Raw genomic sequence first — 13743 nt, 5'->3', positions numbered from 1 at the left:
CGGGATGGGCGTATGGCCACGCCCACTCCCCTTGGCCACGCCCCCCGGGTCACGCGGCGCCTCCGTTGCCTCTTCTTCCTGTCTCCCTGTAGCTGTCGCGGCCGTTACGGGCGGCCCCGCCGCACCATGGCTGACGTGAGTGGTCCCCTCGCGCTGTCCCCTGCCTCCTGGCGGCCATCGCGCGGGTGGGGTGGGGGTGGAACTGGGAGACGGAGAGGCGGTTGAGCGGCGGGGTGGTCGGCTGGCTCTGCCGCGCGGGTGCGAGGGGTCGCGCTGGGCCCTTTCACGTCCCGCCGTTTTCTCGTTCGCAGCAGCAGGACAAAGCCGCGCTGATCGCCGAGACGAGGCGGCGCTTCGAGGCGGAGTACCTGCCAGGTGAGCGCACGGTAGTGGGCGGGCTGCCGGCCCTTCGGCTGCCGCTCTGCTTTCTGTCTCCGGCCGGCTGAGCCGTGCTGCCCTGTCGGGTCGTTGTGCCGCCTTCTAGGGCTCTCTGTGGTGCTGCAAGGGGGTGTTGGGGCACGGTGTTGGTGTGCTTGGCCATTGGTAATAGGGGAAACGCGCTGTCCCAGTCGGGTTTGTCCGCGGAAGGGGTTGTTTTTCTGGAGCTGCTGGCATTTCAAATTCATGCTGTGAGTAATTAATATTGTGCTGTTTGTCTGACCCTGCTGTGAATCTGGGAAGCTTTGAGGCTTGTAAATGAAAGGTGCTGGAGATCCTCGTGAGAAGGGGAATGGTAGAGAGCCTGAAGGGCTTTCACTTCAATTTCAGCTTGATTTGCATTGCTTATGATAGAAAACTATGTAGCAGCACAGTATGTTAACAGCTGGAGCAAGCAGAACACTTTGTTATGACTGTATAAAGGCTTTCTATTAAAAACATGCTCTTACTAATTTCTAATGCAAATACCGTAATAACTCAGGAGTTCAGGAGTTGCATGTATCTCCTGTAACACAAGCCTCAGTCCTGCAAACACCTGCTTTGCATTGATGTGCCTGATCAGAGTTGTTAGAATTACTGCTTTTATACAAGGGTTGTGTACATGTACGAGTTTTCTGTGGTGGGCTGAATCGCTTATCTTTATAACTTTTGGAGGGTCTTAAGTGCTGCATGACTTTATGATTATTTGCAGGGCAAACATACAAAACAAAGAAATGACTGGCCGTTGTTTAGTCATTGCATGATAGTGTTATTAGAATAGCACCTTGAAGGACAGAGTGAATTTACTTTACCTTCTCATCTTTCTGTGTGGTTAAATTGTCTTTGGCAGTCGTAAAACAAGAGAATGAAGAAGAATGAAGAATCGTCTTAAACTAAATTCTTTTTGCTGTTGATGATTCTGGTTAATTCATTGTGTGTGTGTGTGTGTGTGTGTGTGTGTGTTTTATGGTAGATATATCTATTATGCTAGAGTTACATTTGCTGTTTAGTTTATGTTATGTTTTGTTGTTGTTGTTGTTGTTGTTTTTGTTGTTGTTTTTCCCTTAATCATAGAATCACAGAATGCCTTGGGTTGGAAGGGACCTCACAGCCCACCCAGCCCCAACCCCTGCCATGGGCAGGGCTGCCCCCCACCAGCTCAGGCTGCCCAAGGCCCCCTCCAACCTGGCCTTGAATGCTTCCAGGGATGGGGCACCACAGCTTCTCTGGGCAGCTGTGCCAGCACCTCACCAACCTCTGAGCAAAGAATCTCTTCCTAATGTCTAACCTAAATTTCCACTTGCTGTGTTCCCCCTTGCTCTATTGCTATATGCCCATGTAAAAGATCAGTCTCCTTCATGTTCGTAAGTTCCCTTCAAGTACCAAAAGACTGCAGTGTGGTTTCCCTGTAGCCTTCTCATCTCCCAGCTGAACAAGCCCAGCTCCTTCAGCCTGTCTTCATAGAAGTATCCCCTGTAGAAACCTGCAACTCCACGTACCTCCATGCTACTTAGCTGTAGCTGTAATGAAGCCTCTGTTGGACTGGTTGTTACGAGTCATTAAAATAACACGTTATTGTTGCATGAGAAACTTATAATCCTCTCTGCAGTATTTTGAGCATGCACTTCCTTAGTAAGTCCTTTTTTGGGTTATGGTTTAGGGCTCTTATCCCTTTCAAGAATTTTTTTTTTAAATCCCTATCTAAAATTTAGGAATGCCACAAGCAAATTAATGTTGTCACACCCATTTGAAGTATGAAAATCACAAGGTTTCAGTCTGTTTATGGTCCTCCTACCTTTACTGTGCATGTTCTAAAAAAACATATATAATCTTTCCTCTTAGTTGAAAAGAACTGTGAAGGGGCTTGAATCCATGCAACTTCCTGTGTTCTAAAGGTGCAAATGGTTGCTTGATATTCAGCAGTTGTAGTCTCCTTGAAAAAGTAAAGGTGCTGTCAGGGTACACTGAGAAAATGATACATTCACAGAAAGTTCAGTGTGGTTCTGGAATAGTGAGCCTCTATAGAGTGAATCTAATTCCTTTTTCGGGTGAGCTGCAAGTGTTGAAACTTGAGCAAAGTTTTCAGGATGCTTATATTTCTAGCAAGTTGCAGCTTCAACTCTTTTATTTTCCCTCTGAGGAAAGCAGTGGTGGTCTTGTTAACTGAGATCTTATGTTGCTTGGTTGTTTGCTTTTTTTTCCTGTTGTCCATGTGAATGCTGTCTGTATTTGGAAGACAAAACTTCAGAGCATGTGAAGAATGTTTTTCCTAGTAGTAATTAAAGCCCTTGCATTTCAGCATGTGGAAGTTTCTCTTAGTGCTCTTTGTGGGAGGTGGACAGTGCCTTATTCTGGCAGTTTGGGGCCTGATTTCTCTTCTGACTGTTTGGGTTCTTTGTGAGAGCTGATAAATGTAAATGATCTGGGTGGTGACAGGAACAATGAAAAAAGATTATTATTGTCCAGCACTGACTGGTACTGGCAGTGTTTCCTGGCAAACAGTTTTGTCTCATTCTTCAGTGGATTTTACTTGTTAAAGGATTACTGAAACTACATTTTGTTCCTCGACTATTAATTTTCATTAATGTTCAACAGGAATTATTTGTGATAAAATCTTGGTAGAATTTCTTAGTCAAGAAGTCTGTTTTTCCACCCTTCTTTTTGCATATTTCTTTTGTCTGTATTCCTTCTCCCTCCCTATTTGCATCCTCTTCATTTTTACTTTTATTTAAAGCTTAATTTTCAAAAAAAAAAAACAACAAAAAAACAAACAAACAAAAAAAAACAGCTTTGCATGAGACGTTTCCCACAGCAGCTTCAAGATTAAACTTCATCATGACTTTAAGCCAGTAGCAAAATGTTAAATCAAATTGGTCAAACGCAAATACGGTTCTAGGTGTATGTGCCATTCTCAAAACAGCATGGTGATATGACTTGAAAACTGCTAGGATAACGTTTTGAATACCTTCTTTATTTATGCTCTGAAAAATTTGTTTTTACAGATTCTTGGCTTTAAGACAGAAGTGTTGGAAGGGCAAGATAGGAAACTTGTATGGACAGGTTAGCAAGCAGACTTGTGATACCGATGTCTGAGCTTCCTATTGGAAGTAAATTTTAGAATCACTGAGATTGGATACTTTTGCTGTAAGTTTAAACTTACCTCTTTGGGAGGCAGATATTTTATTTATATATTGTAATTTTATTTTGTTGAATTGGATCAGCTCCTTATTGCGTGGAAGTGATTTTGTTTTCCTCATCTCAGTCCCTGTGTGGCTATAGACATTTTTAAACTGCTTTCAGCCTTGCAGTTTTCCTCACTTAACAATTGAAGGCACAAATCTGTGTGGTTAAAGTACTTAATATGTAATTGACTTTTGACTTCTAACAGTGGGTTTCCTCTTCTTGGCCATGGCTAGAGGAATAATTATGACAGTTTCAGACACAAGGCTTCTTGACTGAAATATCATCTAGAACAGTGTTAGTTAAACTGAAAGGCTTGTTTTAATGCTTTACGTGATCTGAGAAATCGCTTATTCCAATTCTGAAGTGTAACAAAGTGGGGTTTTTTGTTTGTTTTTTTTTTTTTCTAGGTATGTATGTACTTTTAGGCTTCATATGTGACTTCTATTCTGTAACCTCTTGTCTAGATAGAGTTCTTCCCAGAGGGAGGAGTCCTTATTAGAGATTGTAGATTATTAACTTCTCTAGGATATTTTAGTGTGGAAATTAACTGTACTGCGTGTTTTTCTGTCTCGTATTTTCCAGTCTTGTATTTTTCCTATTCTTGTTGACTCTTGTGAAATTTCTACCACTTCTCCTAAAAATGCCTAAAGAAAACATTATGCAGTTTTATCTCCTGGTAACATAGATGAAACTCACACAAAAAATAAAAAGTGTTGTGGAAGAACTTGTTTCTTTGGTTTTACATGATTTTTGGAATTTGAGTGGTTTTGTGTTGTAGTGGTAGTATAGCTTCTGTCTTAGAAGATGATAATTAAATCATAGTTTGAGCTTAGTTTTCTCAACTTGAAGACAATACTTATTAATAGAGCAGGATGTGTCCCTAACAAAACAAAATAACATAAATCAGAACCCTGCACTTAGACAAGAAAAAAGGAAGCTGAGTAATGGGAAGAAGTTGCTGGTCAAAATGAGGTTTTTCTGCTCTCCTGTTACCTCAAATGTTCAATGAGAAAATGGAAGTAATTTTAAGTTGCTGTCTTTTTTTAAAAAGGTTAAACAAGATCATGAAGTTTGAAACCTTAAAAGTTGTGGGATCTGGTCCGTCTTCTTGCTCTTTCAGTTTTCTGAAGGCTTGTTAGTTGTGAAGAGAGCTAGTTTTGACTTCGTCTCCTTGCTTTTTTGACTGTTTTTTGACCGTTGTATAATATATTTAAACCAGTTTTATGTGTATGTATGTGTGTGTATATATATACATATACATTATATATTTATATATATATATAGTGCTCTCTGGTAAAAATCCAATTAGGTAAGCAGTACGTGTCTTCTCTTGCTTTTCTGGATCTGAGCTTGGTTAGTCACTACACAGCTCAGGAAAAGGTTCTTGCTATGTCCCTACTTTGACTTTTCCACTGTCTGTGGGGCTCCTCTGTAAGATAGTGGGGGGTGACTCTTAAGCTGAAGGAGAAACCAGGCTTCCATGCTTATAGACTGATTTCTTAACTGTGTTCAGCAAAAGCTTGGTGCTGTTACTGAGTTTGCAGCTTTTGTTAACTGAACAGGAGCTGCGGACACCGTTGCTTGAAACACTCCTTGAGATTAAATAGAAATACCTTAGCAGATGATGATTATGGACTAAATAGTGGAGATGCCCATCTTCCCGATTAGGGGATGACTAAACTCAGTGGGGTATCTCTGCAGGTGTGAGAAGCCAAGTGTTTAACTTGATAGTAGGGGCAAAAAAAAACCCAAACAACTAATTAAACCATAAATAGATGTTGACAGGTGTTATGTGATTGGGCTTAGAGATTGTATCTGTAGTAAGCTACTTCAATTTATAGTTCCATTTGAGTTTCCATTTTAGTGCTCCTTCACTTCTCTTTCATTTTGTCCTGTTAATTGCTGTGGTGCAGAATGTTTGTAAACTATATTTTGAGAATGAGAAAGATCTTTCTTTCAATTTATTCCATTTTGAATCCTTTAACTTCCAATAGTTCAGTAACTGCATTTAAATGTTGCATGATTAACTTGAATTTAGAAGCATTCTGATTTTTTTTTTTAATAGTGTTGTTTGAAAATAAGTTTCCAGATGCCTGTAGAGTTATGAGCCATGCAGAGATTTGAAGAGCGTTTCCTCCCTTAAATTGATGTGTTTTCAGTAACTGGATTACTGGAATGACTTCATATCATTGTTTTATGCGTGATGTACTACATGTCTATTTTGGATTCACAACTCATTCCAAATTTTATTTATTTTCTAGTGAGAATTGGATAAATCAGGTAAGGTTAAAACAGCAGTCAGTGCTCATGTTCTATCAAGTCTTGCTGTGCTTCCCTGACGAAAATAAGGGTGTTGTACAAGTGCATGCGGAGGCAGAATTTGACTGGTTGCTTCTGATTTGGAGTTAAATTCATACTGTGTGCTACCTTGTTGAGTTTAGTGGCTGAAGAGGGTGGGAGGGAACTCACTTTTCTGCTTTTCTTACCTGTCAATCCAGCTTTCTTTACGTTTTGATTTTTGAAAGTTTGTATATCATGTTTTCTACATTCTTTTACTTCCAGTTTTGTAAAGCATGAATTAAGTTAAATTTGTTTTTCAATATTATCTAAGTTCAGAGTTTGGGAAAAATCTGTTAATGGCCCAGAAATGAATATTCTGAAGCACCTTCCACAAAATATGCAAGCATATTTAAATTATTACTTGGTACAAGATGCACTATTCTGTCATTCTTTTGACAGTTGTACTCCCAAATATGTAATGTGTGCAGATAGAGCCTCAGAAAACTGCGTGAATCCTTTTAGTTTCTGCTTTGTGGTGTGTGTACTTTGTTCTTTATTTACACAATACTTAAATCCCCTTTACAAATAGGATGTATATGGAATGGCTCTTGGGCAAGCGTTTTGCTTATTAATAGCAGTTGTCCTTGGTTGTTAGTTATTGTGCTGGACATGTAATGCTGATGTGAATTAAGTGCTTAGTATTTCAAAGCCCTGGTTTGCTGTGGCTATGAGTAGTCATAAATGGTACAGATAGCCAGCATGGCATATTCAATAAGTCCATAGCAGTGGGATAGCTAATACTCCAAGGCTAAGAGAAGCCAATACTACTTTTACTGTAGCTCAGGTGGATCTGGCAGCTTAGTTACTGTATATCATAGTATCTTTGAAGGGGATTTGGACTGAATGCATGTTACGCCAGAAGATGATGTGGAGTCTTTCTACCTTTTTTGACTTTTTAAAACTTGATTTAATGACCTGTTTGAATTTGCAAAATAGCTATGGTATCAGCTGGGGTTGGTTTCTGCAGGTCATCTTCTTTCTGTTGTTATTTTTTTTATTCTAACTTGAAACTAGATACTGTTAGTCTTTCTCAGGCAAAACTATCCAAATCATAAATCATTTCAGGAATAATAAAGTTTCAAATGAGCAGTTTAGACTTTGCAGAACTAAATATGCAAAATCTTTGCAACTTTTTCTGCCTGTGGCTGACCTAGATCCACTGAGAAGTTGAACAGCATTTTGGGCTGTCATGTGTTGGGTATTCAGACCTGTGCTTAGTCAGAATAAAGGGAGTAAGTTGTCTGATGCGATTATGGAAATGATCAGAGAAGGAACTGAAAGAGCTTTTAGTGGGTAATAGGCTGACGGGCAGGAAGGGAACTAAGGAAGTGGGATTTGACTCTAGGCTTGGCTAAGGAACAAGGTAAGGTGGTGGGATGGGGTCAAAGGAAGCAAACGCTTGAAACATAATGAAGAAGAGGAAACTAAGTGAATAATGCATGTGAAAAGCAGGTAGATGTGAAGAGGTGCACAGGGGGAAATAAAGCTGCAATCTGAGTGGACGGATGCATTTAAAATTCTTACGTATTCTTATATTTTAAATTGATTGTGTGGCAGGAAACTGAGTGTAAATTAAAATATCAGCGAAGTGATATCTTGACATGTAGCTCCATGGAATTAAAAATATTAGCAGAACATAATGTGCTTTTTTTTAGTGTGTTCCTCTGAGTTAAGGTTTCTGATTGAAGTAGGTATCCCTAAACCATCCACTAGCAATAATTCAACTGTGGTGGCTCTGCCTAAAAGTAGTTTCTTAGAATTGATTGTTGCTGAAGAACAATTTTCAACTATGTGCAAAAGTAACATCTAATTAAGAACTATTATTAAAATGTCTTACCCTAAAAATGAACGGAGCAAATCACTGACTAGTTCAAGTGAACAATTAAAAGAGCTTATTTGGTTTGGTGATCAGGAAAGAGATTCTTATCAGTGTGTTTGTTGCCTTCAGGAGCCTGTTTCAATTTTCTTGCTTCATTTACGTTCCAATAAATGCAGACTGCATGGCGAAAGAGGAACATTGAACTAAAAAGTGAGGTGTTGTTCTTTAAGCATATCTTCAATAAAAGTACATTCACTTTGGCATTTTTGTAACAAACTTACCTGGTTTAAAAAAAAAACAACAAAAAACCCAGCAACAACAAAAACCAAGCTGGGGATAAATAGTTGTAATAAAGCAAAGAGTAGCAGAACCTTCTGTTTCATCTTAAGTGCTTCATTTTGTTTTCAGTAAAGTAACAGTCTATGCCAAGTATAAAATAATCTTTTTAAAGAAAATATCTAATGTCATGATATATAAAGCATAATCAAATGTAGTCATTTTTATATCTGTTCTGACACTTCTTGGTGTGTCATCGTGATGCCTGTAAGTTAGACAGCACAAGCTTAAGGTACCTAATTCTTGATATATAGGTACCCACCAGTACTCAGACTGTGTGCCTGCTTACGTGTTAAGTAGAGAAACTTGGTTTTGTCTTTGAAGAACTGTACTTTCCTCCCCTCTCCCCTATCTTCTCTATTTCTGATGTTGTTTTTTTTTTTTTTTAAGTTTGCATAGGAATTGCAAATTATTTTTCTACTGAGAATAATCTAAATATCTTTGCTAAATATCTTCACAGTATAGAAACAGCATGAGAAACTAATTGAAAACTTTTATCTGCTAAATGGTAAGACTGAAAGAAATTCTTTATATTTAGTGTATTTAGTAGGATTGAAACATTACGAATCTCCTTTTTGTATATTCATTGCAAATGCTATATTCTTACAACAGTTATTTTATTTGCTAGATAAATCAGATAAGTATGATTCTAGAGATGTGGAAAGACTTCAGCAAGATGACAAATGGGTTGAAAATTACCTGATTTGGCGTCATGACGTTGTGGATGATACATTAAAGATGATTGATGAGAGCTTTCAGTGGAGGAAAGAATATACTGTTAATGGTAAGCTATGTTATGTAATTCTTGTGATGGTGTGTGTTGCTGCTTTCCTTTTGAACTGTATCTAACCTCTATCTCTGGTTTCTTTAAGGCTCTTACTCTTAAATATTGTATAAATACCACGGAGTACTAAGCAGTAACTTTTTTTTTTTTTAACCCAGTTTAGAAAACTGGGTTTCTAAGACTTTGCTGCTTTTATCATCAACCTGTACTTCTATATGTCTGTTGCAAGAGGAAGAAGGAAAGTAGCTATCTTCTGTTTTCTTTGTGTAGTTGCAGGGACTCAACCTCTTCATTCCCCCACAACTAAAATGGGCCTCAAAATAATAATACATTCAAATAACAGTCATGTCTAATGTTTTGCTACTGGCAACAATGCCTTGATACTCTAGGTAGAATAGGTGTGCTTTTTGTTTCGTGGGAGTGTTTTAAAGATGATCTTAACAAGAATGTACAGTCTAATTTTAAAAAAGGATAAAGCAAGAAGGGCTGTAGATAGGGGCCTAAAACTAAACATTGCAGTATTTTTTTTTTTTCTTTCTTCTAAATCTTATTTATATCTCTACCTCAATCCTGCTGTGCAGCTTGAGAGGAAGATAGTAAAATTCTCAAATTAGCCCCATTTTTGTATTATGTTTGCAAATGCCTTGGAAGGATGCTTACAAAGGCACTTCTGTATTTTGTTGATGGATTTTTGCATTTTTAACAGAAATGTAATTATTAACCTGATTGTTTAAATAATCTTCCATTTGGCTTTGCAGACTTGACCGAATCTGTCCTTCCAAAATGGTTGTTTGAAAGTGGTGCTCTCTTTCTGCATGGATATGATAAAGAAGGTTATAAATTATGTAAGTTACACAAAACATAATCAGTCATCCTGTATTACTTTCTTTTCTAAGCATTTTAGCAGCATCTGTTTCAGAAAAGAAATGATTTGAAACTAAAAGAAGGAAGATATTGACAACTGTTTTTACCAAAAGAGATTAGAAGTTGATGACTTTCAGTCAGTGTGGTATCTCTTTGGATTACAGAAGTGAAATAAGCAAACTTTTTCAGCAATTTTCAAGAATCATAAACCTTTAATCCTAACTGCCAAAGTTTTTGCCTTCTTTGTTGAAGCGCATTATTTCTGTATCTACTGTAATGCATATATAAGTAGAGTAAGTGTTGATAACTGCAGAGCTTCATTTACTGCTGCTTTTCTGACAGTCCGCATACAGTTCTCACATTTGCAGTCGCTTGCAAATTTTTTTGGTGTTCTTATGATGCAGGAATATTCAGTAATACTGTGAGCAGCTGAAAACTCTTGGAGAATGAAATCCTGAATTGTATGATTAACTTAGGAGTAAGGAATAAAATGTGTAGAGAAACACTGGATATTTCCTGAAATACTCCTGACTTTTATTGTATGTAGATGGGCAATATGGGAATATAATTTTTTGTTACTGAATTTGTTACATCTTCTCATGCAATTAAAAATAGATAACCTTAAAAACTATTTAAAAAAAAAAAAAAAGACTTAAGGAAAATCACCTATTAGACTATCTGAACAACAATCTTGAACCAAAGACGGGAGGAAAATAAAACTTCAAATCTAAAATTGTGCTTTTTCTTTTACCAAAACTGTTTTTTCATCCAAAAATAGATTTGCAGCCCTGTCTCTTATAAACGACTGAGTTTAAAGCACTAACCTGCTAGTTCTCTAACAGTACCATCACCAGAAATGTACAGTTTCTATTCGAAGGGTCTATTATGTCAAGAACTTATCCATGTGAGTTATGAGTGCTTTGTGAACAATTGCTGTGTTATGCTTCATGATTTTCATTTAGCCTCCCAAGGTAACTAATCAAGGATAAGTGGTGATGATACATTTTTATAGTATTTACTTAAAAAGCTGAATGTGATTATACTGGTTGGTTCAATTTGGTGAGATTGGAAAGTGGAGTAATAAGACAGAACTTATATTGGTGTTTGGACTGACAAAACTGTGGAACTGTTTCATGACAAGAATATGTAAATCAGATCATTGAATAACATTTTTATTTTATTGCCACTGATAATTAATGTCTCTATTTCCCACCCCCAATTGTTTCTTCCAGGAATGCTACTGGCTGAGAATATCTCAGCATGCAAATTCAGATTGTACAGTAGTTAAGAGTTACTGCTTAAGTAGCACTTGAGAAATGTTTCTTGTGCCAATGCTCAATTTTCACTGTTATCAGAAGTAGATATTTTAAACTAGATAGAAATTCTTTGAAAAATATCGGTTACTTTCACGAGAGTTCTGCTTTAAATAGAGTATCTTTCTGAAATTAGAGAATTCAGTTAATGTGTTACACTTTAATCTTTTTTTTGTCTGTATGTGAAGTGGAAAATTTTCTTCCATGCAATTCATAGAATGAACTTAAGGAAGTAAAAGACATTGACAGGAAAAAAAGTATTACTTCATATAAAACTTTTCTAGGTTTCAGGCAAAATAATGTTAGTGCATCTACAGTTATTTCTAGGGCTTGTCTATTTTTCTGTTAAAGAGGTACCGAAAATGAGTGTTTTTCATGTTGGACCTCTTGAATACTTCTATCACTTCATTGTATAACCAGTCATTTGGTTTCAGGCATTCTTATGAAGTCTGTTACTTGGAAATCAGCTTCTTACAAGATAAACTTGTCTCTATGTGAGTCATTTCTTATTCCAGAAGATTAAATATCAGACTTGTATTGAAGTAATGTTACTCATCTTCTGGATTTCTTGATTTCATTTTTAGATGATCTGTTGCTTTTTATGTAATTTAGAATAATGCGTGTATAGCTCTGTTCAGAACAAGCCAACTTCAACAGTATAGAAAACTTAAGCAGAAAAAGTGTAAATGTCAACCACAGCAATTCTTGGAATACATGCAGGTCATAATAGCTGAGGACTACGTGTATTTAATTTTAAATAATTAATTTTCTTGATAAGTAGTAGAAGTCTGCATGAAGTAGAAGGTGCACGAAGAGTATTTTCCTTCTCTGCTGTTCCTTGTCTTCTGCAATTGTTTTTTTGTCTTTTTTTTTTTTTAATACAAAAGATGTGAGGAAGGAAAAGGAAAAAAAAAAAATGTAGTTGTCCCACTTACTGTTCAGTGTTGCTGTAAAATCTTTAGTTGGAGTACAGTCACTGAGGCATTGGTAAATTTCACAGTGCATCTATGTAGTTATACAAATAATGGCTTCAATTAATTTTGCTTCCTTGGTTCATTTTTTTGTGCTGCTTTTTCCTTTCTTCTCGCCAGTTTGGTTCAAAGTGAAACTTCATGTAAGAGATCAAAAACAGCAACTTGATAAAAAGAAACTCGTAGCTTTCTGGCTAGAACATTATGCCAAGAGAGATCATGGAAAGCCCTTAACAGTGGTATTTGACATGGCTGAAACTGGAATCAGTCACATAGTAAGTATGCCTATTGTTTTTGTTTTTTTTCTACTTGTTTTTTGAATTATTTGATCTACTGTAGAGTACCTGCTTTAGCCGGGGAGTTGGACTCAATGATCTTGAGGCACCTTCCAACCACTGCAATTCTGTGATTCTGTGTTTCTCCATAGTAGATGATGATTCTGTGCAGTCCTTTAAACCTAAGTAACGTAGCAGTTACTCACAGCAAGTAAGTAGGGCTTGTTCCTGTGACATAAGCAATTTCTGAAACTCTTTATTACATATTAAAATGTTTAATATTATGTGCTCCAGCATATTATGTTTGATGTAGTACACTAAGAACTTTTAATTTGATAAATGACAGAGTCAAAATGAATCCTGTGCAGTAGTTACTTAACAATTGACAAACCAAACTGGTATGGATAACAATAACAGAATTTAATTTTTAAGCACCCAAAAGGCAATAGGCTGAGCCCTCTTTTGTTGTGAATGTAGTTGTAGCTTCATCCTCAATAGTTCAGGCTTCATTGCTTTTTGGGTTTTTTTTCCTCAACAAAGCAAAATCTGTCAAGAGTGAGGAATGGAAAAATGTGGTAATGGCGAAGTACTCAGACCTGTAGACGCAGTAGTTGAGATCTTTGAAAACAATGATCTCTTCTGAAAATAACTTTCGAGTAACTGCCTGTGGAGTTCTGTGGTGTTCTCTTCAGCTTAATTCAGCAGAGCAATTAATTTTCTAGAACACATTTCACGATTTAAAATAGTTTAGATTCCTAAGTTGGAGATCTTGCCTATCGTTTGATTGAATGGCATCTTCCTTTTTTTATGTGGTAGAAATGCCTGACAAAATGAGCAAAACCCAATATTGCCTTAGGACCTTGCAGTTGTTCAATATAGGGCCACAAATAACAGAGAAGACAGTTTTACAAATAAGTATGGGATAATTCAGTTTTGCAATTCAGAGTTGATGTTTTTACCTGTGACTTGAGAACTGTTTATTCATACCCAAAAGATATTAGTCGAGCAATGTGTATTTTTATATAACAGAAACATAAAAGTATATTATTTCCCTTATGTTTAAAAATAAAAATAAAAATCGCAGCCTCTTTGATTTTCTTTTTCTTCAGAATATTTATTCAGAATTCTCCATGAATTCATGAATACAGCTTCTCTCTATTGTTTTTGAGGCTCCCAGAGACAGTCTCAGCATGTGCTGTTCATAAGTCTTCCGTTGCACAGTCTCACTTTGCTAGGGATTTCTTTTAATATCAGTTGGTAGCCCCATAGAGTGATAAATTTTATCCTAAAACAGCTTGAGGTTTTAATCTATTTTCTATAAGGTTTTTCATTTGTTTGCTCCATTGTTAATATAGCCTCATCTCGTATGTCAGCTATTCTCATTGGTATGCAGTCAAGTAATTTTGATGGTTCATGCCTTGTTGCAGCATTTCAGGTAACT

General features: G+C 37.0%; 1 protein-coding gene across 2 annotated transcripts in view; it reads left to right on the top strand.

The window, feature by feature from the left end:
• Positions 1-5: 5 nt before the first annotated feature.
• Positions 6-13743, top strand: part of MOSPD2 (motile sperm domain containing 2) — a 32070-nt gene continuing 18332 nt past the window's right edge. Inside the window, exons 1-5 of one of the 2 annotated variants that reach the window (XM_010725303.4) lie at positions 6-135; positions 312-375; positions 8724-8879; positions 9638-9724; positions 12148-12302. In XM_010725303.4, coding sequence (XP_010723605.3) covers positions 13-135; positions 312-375; positions 8724-8879; positions 9638-9724; positions 12148-12302 — 585 coding nt within the window. In that variant the 5' untranslated portion in view covers positions 6-12. The remainder of the gene's footprint in view (positions 136-311; positions 376-8723; positions 8880-9637; positions 9725-12147; positions 12303-13743) is intronic. The other variant, XM_085211776.1, reaches the window with a different exon arrangement.

This window comes from Meleagris gallopavo, chromosome 1 (assembly GCF_905368555.1).
Source record: "Meleagris gallopavo chromosome 1, MGAL_WU_HG_1.1, whole genome shotgun sequence".
In the NCBI taxonomy this organism is placed as follows: domain Eukaryota; kingdom Metazoa; phylum Chordata; class Aves; order Galliformes; family Phasianidae; genus Meleagris; species Meleagris gallopavo.
Note: the sequence above shows the minus strand (reverse complement) of the source record. Positions and strands in the feature narration are given on the sequence as shown.